At 37.9% G+C, this 9536-nt stretch overlaps 1 protein-coding gene across 1 annotated transcript; it reads right to left on the bottom strand.

The window, feature by feature from the left end:
• Positions 1-3574: 3574 nt before the first annotated feature.
• LOC109211290 lies at positions 3575-4629 on the bottom strand. Its single transcript, XM_019374813.1, has 2 exons — positions 4449-4629; positions 3575-4020 (listed from the first exon to the last, which is right to left on the bottom strand). Exons 1-2 carry the CDS (start codon positions 4627-4629, stop codon positions 3575-3577), a joined length of 627 nt encoding a protein of 208 aa, XP_019230358.1.
• Positions 4630-9536: the final 4907 nt, after the last annotated feature.

The raw sequence follows: 9536 nt of genomic DNA, 5'->3' as shown, positions 1-9536 counted from the left end.
TCATTGTCCATTATTGCTCACAAATTGGTCGAGATTTAAATATAAGTTTTGATTCACTTCTAAAATAAAGGTGTTTGATTCATCTCATAACCAATTCGTTATTGCCTGGATCTTGTTAAAAACTCTAGACTTGCATTATTGGAAATTCTTGTATCTCTCGAATTTTCTCATATTTCATTTATTTGTTGTTTCAGTTTTTTAATTCTTTTAGATCTTTTGCTTTTGTGCATTGTTTAAATTCGTGCTCTAGTTTGAGATTTCTGACCTTTTATAATCACATGTTTTCTTCATCCCTCCTCTTTTTTTTTTACCCTACTTCATTTTGATATTTAAAAAATACTTTTGTCATATGCAGTTCTTGACCAAGTTGCAACTCCTCTTCATTTTATTTTTTTGCCGAGGTACTTTCTCTTTTCTTGCTTTTTCGTCCTTTATAGTGCTTATTCATGATTTTTCCTTATTTGGTCTATGCAACCTTTTCGATCTGGCTTTGATGACATCTCAAAGCTATGAGCTTCTGAGATTTTTCTAATGGAGAAAGATAGTTTATTATTCCAATGGTAGATTTTAATAAAGTTTTTGATATTTTTCCTTCTCTATTTTGGGGAGAATTTTTGGTAGAAATGGTGGTGAATAATGGGGCTATCAGTATAGTAGTGTTTTCAGCAGCTAGAGAAAATTTTAGGTGGGAATCTAAAACTGGGTGATGATGTTACTGGTGGAGTTGGTGGATGAGGCAGTGGTGTTACTGATGGAGTTGGGTATCATGTATGTGTGTGTCTATATATATATATATATATAGTACTGATATATTGATGTACATATTATATACATATGTCGTCATATTAAATTTTCATAAAACCCTATAGTTTAGAGTATAATTATCAGACTTAACTATTGTGCCTAATTACGGTTCGTAGCTTTCGTTGTATCAATGCATATAGTCGCATTGGATAGAGTCACGATATGTTGTATGTGTTTGCTCAATTTTGTTGTATCAAGGCATACAGTCGCGCTCGATGCAGTCATACAGTCAAAATAAGTTGTATACACTCGCTCAACAGAAAATATTTTATCTCTTATATAACGAAATACAATGTAATATATACAAAGAAGAAGAAGATTCAAATTTTGCCGTATCAACGCATACAGTCACGATAGGCTATATGCGCTCACTCAACAGAGTGTGTTTTCTCTCTCGTACAACTAACTACAGTGTAGATACATAGGGAAAAAAAGAAGATGACTCATATCTATACATACAAAACATACAATCGTCCGCCATTGAAGATACATACAACATATAGTCGTCGAATAAGAAGAAGACCTAGATCTATGCTTTTTTCCTTCGTATAAATACCAATCACCAAAATAAAATTACTAGACAATTCCCTCCGTGCATTTACATCTCCTTCTCACAAAACAAAGCTCTTTCGTCTCTCTTTTTTACATGGCCTCTAATTCCTTCCTTGGAATCTCTCCGAATAGTTTCTCTTACACCTTCAACGGATGTATTTTGAGATTCGCAAATGATTCATGCTCATCGTGGAACGACTTTGGAGAAATTGAATTAGTGGAGATAGATGAGCAAGTTGGATAGATCTTAAGGCCTCGAGAGAATCGAAACGGAGGAATGAGGTCTTGAGAAGGAAGAATCGTCTACCAGGACCAATGACGATGACAACAGTGCTGAGGCGCGTGGGACTGTAATGGTTTCCATCACACCAACCACTAAAAGAGAGTTTGCGTTACCAAAAAAGGGAATGGATCGTGATTTAACAAGCCAGCCATGTTTAATGGAAAAGGTTTGGGTATTTGCTATTAAACTCAAAGTGTAGCTATATATTATATTATTTTAAAGTGTATTTATTTATAATAAATATAGTGTATAAGTTAGTTACACCATGTAAATTTTCCTAATGTTATCCTTTCTCGAATTCTTAGAACTCTCTAAGAATATGTTTGAGTTCATAAGGTCATGGTTAACATTTATCTACGAATATTTTCGAAATCCGGGGCACGTGGGACCGGGGGTGACTTTTAGGAATTTTCCGATTTGGGTTAGAAAATTACTATCATAGATGGATTATGAACCTTTGAGAATATGTTGATTAGTTTATACGAATTTTGACTACTTTTCGGGTTGCTTGGCATTTTTTTGAGGCTATTAGTGTTGTTTGGGGGCCGAGAAGAGAAATTACTTTACAAAAGCATTGAGTATAGATTATAGGAGTAGAGTAGAGATATGCCAAAGGTGTTGGTTGGACGCATGGTACACTGGTACATGGTACACTATGCATGGTTGCATATTCCCCAGGTCTTGACAGGGCAAATGTAAGCCTAAAAGCATGGCCTCGTTTTTGATATCATATGCTCTTTTTATGTTTGCACGAAATGGTTTACGTATATGGTCAACTCGAGGATAGGAGCATTGGTACGCATCATACGGTTGGTTATATCGCTAGAATATGTCATTGGTCGTGGTCTATGTCGCTGGCCTATATCGTTGAGCGTGACCTATGTCACTGTCCTATGTCTTTGGGTGCGCCCTATGACGGTGGACTATGTCGTTAGGGACGGTCAATGTCTATGGCCCTTAGCAAGGCTCTTCAAGGTTATTGCTGTTAGTCGGCCTACGGTGGCCAGTGGGCAAGTCAACATGTAGTGTTGGTAGCCTACACGATCATTCCGTGCTATATAATTGGCATCCCCAAACTACGTTGCATTCGGATATCCGTTTTACGGGATTCTTTTTGTATTTTGTGTGTTTCTCGGAGATCTAGTGGGATAAAACAACGTAAGATGGATTTACTATGTCAGTGTTGAGAAAAGTGCATGTTATCCTGTTTAATTGTTCCCCTAAATTTATGCATATTTTTGTAATGGACTTGTAAGTTTGATATTAAATAGTAATCGAACAAGAATTGAAACTCAAATTGGGATTTTATTGATTCAATCAACAATTACAGTAGAACTGAAAGATTAACCCAATAGGAACTACAACTAAGAATTAAGCCCAAATGATAACTACAACTAAGGATTAGGTCCCAACTCCATTGATGAGCTCGAGTAACTGAAAGAACAGAAATGAAGGTGAGGAAGGTTCTAGAAGAAGAGAGAGACAGAGAAGAGAATTTAGAAAGAAATAGAGAGAGGGAAATGGGAATTTACCGGATTCTAACTTACTCCTCTTCTCTATTCTGTTAGTTGTTATAATGGCTAAGAATCAATCTGGGTCGTCCGATGATCTATAGTGCATCTTCTAATCTGGACCGTTTATTCCTTTTTTCTTAGTCATCAGCTCCTAACCGTCCACGTGTCCTTCCCTTTACCAAATACGCCTAATATCTACCACTATCTTCTTTATTTCTTCAGGCCCGTTTTCCTTTGCTTGTCTCCTAACAAACCCTCTTCGTTCAAATCAACCTTGTCCTCAAGGTTGGAGTTGGGCCACAAATGTCGGAAATTGACTCTCGATATAACCCAAATCCTCCCAAGTAGCTGCATCGTCACCCAAACTAGCCCATTTCACTAAAACCTTCACCCCCACTGCGTTATTAACCTTGACCATTTTTCATTGTAAAATAGCCTCTGGTTGTATCAGAATCCTTCTGTCGGAGTCACAAGCTGGAGGCTGCTGTTGTGGTGTGATATCTGGGCCAACCCTGCGTTTCAGTTGTGACACGTGGAATACTAGGTGGATCTGTGAACCTGGAGGAAGATCTAAACAGTTAGCCACTGAACCCACCTTCTGTATGATTTTGTAAGGCCCATAGTGCCTAGCACTTAGCTTCAAATTTCTCCTCACTGCAACTGATGATTGGTGATATGGTTGTAACTTGAGATACACCAAATCCCCTTCTTGCAGTTCCCTATCTGTTCTGTGTTTGTCTGCGAAAACTTCATTCTTGCTTGGGCTTGCTTTAAATTTTCCTTTAGATTTTGTAGAAATTATTGTCTCTCTGCTAGTTGTAGTCCAACAGTAGTACGGGTAATGTGGGGTAAGGACCCCATAGGAATCTGGGAAGGGTTGTACCCATAGAGAGCTCGAAATGGGGTAGTATGTAAAACACTATAGTGATTTGTGTTGTGCCACCACTCTGCAAGAGGCAACCACTTCATCCATCTTCTTGGTTCATTTAGCACCATGGCCCTAAGATAAGTCTCAAGGCACCTATTGAGCCTTTCCGTTTGGCCATCAGTCTATGGATGATAAGATGTTGACATGGTTAATTTGGTGCCAGTGGCTTTGAATAGCTGCTGCCAAATCTGACTAGTAAAGATAGGATCCCTGTCAGACACAATGGTCCTGGGCAGTCCATGTAATCTATGTATCTCTGCAAGGAATAATCCAACCACATCTTAAGCTGAAAAGGCGTGTTTAAGGGCTATGAAATGACCATACTTAGTTAGTCTGTCAATAACCACTAAGATAGTATTTTTTTGACCTGAAAAAGGAAGCCCTTCAATAAAATCCATAGCAATGTCTTGCCATGGTAATTCTGGGATAGGAAGGGGCTGCAGGAGCCCTGGTGGTTGAATGTTCTCATTCTTTACTCTTTGGAAAATGTCACACTCAGAAACCCACTTAGAAATATCTTTCTTCATGTTTGGCCAATAGAAAACCATGTTTATTCTTTTGTATGTCCCCTGCTGTCTTGAATGCTCTCCCAGTGGTTATTGATGTAGTGATTGAAAGATTCTTTCTCTTAAATTGGCTCCTCTGCCTATGAAGATCCTCTGATCACACATAATAATGCACTGAGCTAGAGTGTAATTGGCCTTGCTTCTTGGGGTTGCAATCAACTCAGTTATTAGCTGCAAGGCTGTGGGATCATGCTCATAACTCTGTATGATCTCCTCCATCTATGTAGGCTCCACTCTTGAAATAGCATTAAGGGTAGGACTTTCTTCATCTCTTCTTGATAATGCATCAACCACTCTGTTTTCTGTCCCTTTTTTGTACTGCACCTCATAATCCAACTCTAGGAGTTTAGTTAGGCCCTTTTGTTGCAGTGCTGTAGTGACTCTCTGCTCCATGAGGTACTTCAAGCTGTGGTAATTAGTTTTAATAATGAGATGGCCTCCCTGTAAGCAGTGCCTCCACCTATCTATTGCTGAAAGAACTGCCATGAACTCCTTCTCATAAGTTGATAGGCCTAGCTGTCTAGGGGCTAAGGCCTTGCTGAAATATGCAATGGGTCTTCCTTCTTGCATCAACACAGCCCCTATTCCTTTTGAACAAGCATATGTCTCAATGATCAAAGGCTTAGAAAAGTCTGCTAATGCTAAGACTAGAACAGTAGTCATAGTTGTTTTTAACTCCTGAAATGCAACTTCTGCTTCTTCATTCCATTTGAATGCATTCTTCTTCAGTAAATAGTCAAGGGCCTGCAAATCAACTCATACGACCTCACAAACCTTCTATAGTAGCATGTGAGTCGTAAGAATCCTCTCAATGCCTTGATAGATTTTGGATTTGGCTAATTAGTCATGGCTTCAATCTTAGATGGATCTGGGACCACTCCTTTCCTAGTGATTACATGGCCTAGATACTCCACCTTACTTAGCAAAGATTTGTTCTTTTCGTAGAACCTCCATAACTTTTTTGACATGCTGCACGTGCTCTCTCATAGATGCACTGTACCAATATCATCAAAAAACACTAATACAAACTTTCTCAAGTAAGTAGCAAACACTTGATTCATCAGACTTTGGAAAGTAGCTGGGGCATTAGTCAGCACAAAAGACATGACTTTGAATTAATAATGCCCTAAACGAGTCCTGAACCCTGTTTTATGTATATCCTCCTATTTTATCCTTATTTGATGGTAGCCAGCCCTTAGGTCAATCTTAGAGTAGACATTAGACCCACATAACTCATCCATCAAGTCATCCACCAAAGGAATTGGAAACTTATCCTTAATGGTCATTCTATTCAACTCTCTGTAACCAATGCAGAATCTCCAACTGCCATCTTTTTTCTTTACTAGCAATACTGGGGAAGAAAAAAGGAGAGTGGCTAGGTTGAATTATACCATTACTCAGCATTTCATTTACTTGTTTCTCAATTTTAATTTTTCGGAAATAGTTGTATCTGTAAGGCCTAATACTCAAAGGTGTTGCATCATTCTTCAGGGGAATGAGATGGTCATGACTTCTGCTTGGTGGCAAGATTTTTGGCTCAGCAAAGACATTAGGAAATGCCTGCAAAACTTCTTGGATTGCCTCAGGTATCTCCCCATCCTCCTTGACTTCTGTGGCTGTGATTGTGAACAAGTGTGCCCATATGGCCTGGCCTTTCTTTAGGAGTTGTTTCACTCCTTTTTGCAGTCATACTCTGCAATTCTGCTTGGTGGTGTATCCCTTTCAACTCCACCATTTTTCCCTTATGTGTCACCTGTGCTTTATACTCCACAAAATCTAACAACACTGGATTATGACCCCTCATCCAATCACCTCCTAGAATCAAGTCATTGCCCCCCGGTCTAACCAGCCTGACTGCATCCTCAAACTCTACCCCTTGTATTCTCCACTTAAATTTAGGACATTTGTGCCAGCTTGTGATATAATTACTATTAGCTACTGTAACTCTCAAGGCCTAGCATTAATTAGGCACTCTATCTTTTTGGCAGTCTACCAGAATCCAGCAATATAGTAATTTTGTTCTTCTTAGACTCACCTCCTAGCTTGATGGTATTGGGTACCTCAGTCCCAGACAAGGCATTAAGACTTATTGCTTCATCCAGTACTTGCTCCTCATGTAGTTCTACGATGTCATCATTATTCACCAACCCTTCCGGTTCTTCCTCTTGGGTTTCAGGTGCTGTTTCTGCTATCATGGCATTAATATGCTTCTGCTTGTATTGATGACCTACGAAGTATTTCTCCCCACACTTGTAACACAACCCTTGTGCTATCCTAGTTTCAAACAACTTATTCCTTTGAGTATTGTAGGTATTGGTGGTGCCCTTGTTGGGTTGTGTTAAGTACCCTGGTGCTGTATTCTTACCCCACTGTACCTTCTCTTTTTTGTACAAGGATTCCATTAATTTTTTCTTGTGTCTAGCCTTCCCCACAGCCTTGCTGAAAGAATAGGGGTCTAACATCTTAACTATTTGCCTGATTTCTTCTTTCAACCCTTCAATGAAAAATTCTAAGAAGAATTCTTCTGGAATAGTAGGGTTTCTTACCAACACCCATGCCTTCAGTTGTTCAAGTTGTTCTAAGTATTCATCCACAATACTTGTTTGCTGTATATTCTTGAAGGTCCCAATTAGATTAAATTTACTGTTGGCTGCACTTACAAATCTGCTATAGATTTCAGCAATGAAATCTGCCCATCTAACATTGCTTTTACTCATGTGGTAGGAGAAAAACCAAGACTTAGCTTTCCCATTCAAATGAAGAACTGCTTCCTCCAATTTTTGTTGGGGATTAGTGATGTGATTGTATTGGAAGAAGCGCTCACACTTCCTCAACTAAGCACAAGGATCTTCACCATCAAAATAAGGAATCTCATATCTCGAGTGGGAATTATGGCCATGATTCCTTCCCACAGAAGTATCCTCTTGATCTGCAACTCTAGGTCGATTGATCGCACCGTTGATATGAGGATTCTCCAAAGACGCACTACCCAATATCCCATCTCTAATATAAAGAAGAAGTTTCTCCACAAGATTATCCAACTTCTTACCCAGATCTTCCATTCTAGAATCATTGACTGCCATGTAACTTTTTAATTGCGATTCCAATTTCCTCACAGTTTCATCAATTGTCTTCGAACTTGTGTTCTGCTCCTGTCATATTGAATGGGCCACGTTGTGGCTCTAATACCAATTGTTATGGACTTATAAATCTGATATTAAATTGTAATCGAACAAGAATTGAAACTCAAATTGGGATTTTATCGATTCAATCAACAATTACAGTAGAACTGAAAGATTAAGCCCAATAGGAACTACAACTAAGAGTTAAGCCCAAATGATAACTACAACTAAGGATTAGGTCCCAACTCCATTGATGAGCTCGAGTACATGAAAGAACAGAAATGAAGGTGAGGAAGGTTCTAGAAGAAGAGAGAGAGAGAGAGAGAGAAGAGAATTAGAAAGAAATAGAGATAGGGAAATGGGAATTTACCGGATTCTAACTAACTCCTCTTCTCCATTCTGTTAGTTGTTATAATGACTGAGAATCAATTTGGGACGTCCGATGATCTATAGTGCATTTTCTAATCTGGACCGTCTATTCTTTTTTCCTTAGTCATCAGCTCCTAACCATCCACGTGTCCTACCCTTTACCAAATACGTCTAATATCTACCACTATGTTCTTTATTTCTTCAGATCTGTTTTTTTCTTTACTTGTCTCCTAACAATTTTCATTCTTCATTTTGGGTAAAACTTTAAAAATTTAAATTTCTTCCTCAAAATCAACTACACAATTGAATTTCAGAACTTGGACAGTTGACTGGTGCCTCCTTTGAAAGGAATAAATTTGGGCCTTAAAGAAAAAAATATTTCTTAAAATTTATTTTGTCTTCATCTTGATTCAAAATAATTCTTGAAAGAGAGAAGGGATAGTGTGTGGTGTAAAGGTTCTGGGTTTGTGACTATACTGATGGTATAAAGGTTATGGGTCTGCGATCGAAATAGTGGTTTAAAGGTTCTGAGTTTGTGTGAAACGGTGGTGTAAAGGATTATGAGTTTGTATTTTTAAAAATGGTGAGAACACTGTTTGATGTTATTCAAAATCGTCTGTAATTGTTTTGGTAATAATGTGTAAAATCGATTTTAGGAGATGCCGAGTCTAAACATTTGAGAAAAGTTTTATATTTATGAAATTTTCCTTTTAAAAGAGTTAAAACCCAAGAAGATCCTTACTATAAGGTAGTGCAATAATAGTTTTCTAGGTTTATAAAATTCTTCGTATTTAATCAAACTAAACTATAATCGTCTCTTCTCTCTCATATAACATACAATACCATATTTTCTTTTTTTGGTTATCATAAATTTAATTTTTTTTCATTACTAAAGGTACAAGCACATGGGTTGAGTGAGTTGGTTGAATGAGTGACTTTCTATGTGAGAGATGTGAGATGGATTCCCTTCACTGTGGCAACCTTCTTCTCAAGAATTTTTTTCAAAAAAAAAAAAAACATTAACATACAATAATACCCTATATTTTAAGATATAAAACATCTTTGTTTTGGAACAATTCGTAGTACGCATTTTTGCTGAAACAGAAAGAACCCGTCATTTGGGTGAAAAATGAAGATAGAAGAAAGAACCACTTATTTCTGATTCTCATCGGATCTGCAAACATGAGTCAATCTTGAATAAACAACACGATTTATTTTAAACTCCAAGTAGAATCCCTCGTCAATCATGTCCGTCTATTTCTAAACCTTGCGGAGCAATCGTCGCCCTTCGTAACATTTTCACCCAACCCTGCACTTTATAACTTATTTAGCGCCAAAATCCCTGCACTTCTTAACTTATTTTTATTCCACTATTTTACTTTTAACCCAAAACAAAAA

The sequence above is a fragment of the Nicotiana attenuata genome, unplaced genomic scaffold, assembly GCF_001879085.1.
Source record: "Nicotiana attenuata strain UT unplaced genomic scaffold, NIATTr2, whole genome shotgun sequence".
Lineage (NCBI taxonomy): Eukaryota > Viridiplantae > Streptophyta > Magnoliopsida > Solanales > Solanaceae > Nicotiana > Nicotiana attenuata.
This window is presented reverse-complemented; position numbering and strand designations above follow the sequence as displayed.

Coding starts and splice junctions, on each gene's coding strand:
- LOC109211290 (XM_019374813.1), bottom strand. CDS start 4,629: ATGGTTTTCTATTGGCCAAACATGAAGAAAGATATTTCTAAGTGGGTT. Junction 4,021..4,448: donor TGAAGGGCTTCCTTTTTCAG/GTCAAAAAAATA, acceptor AACCCTTCCCAG/ATTCCTATGGGGTCCTTACC.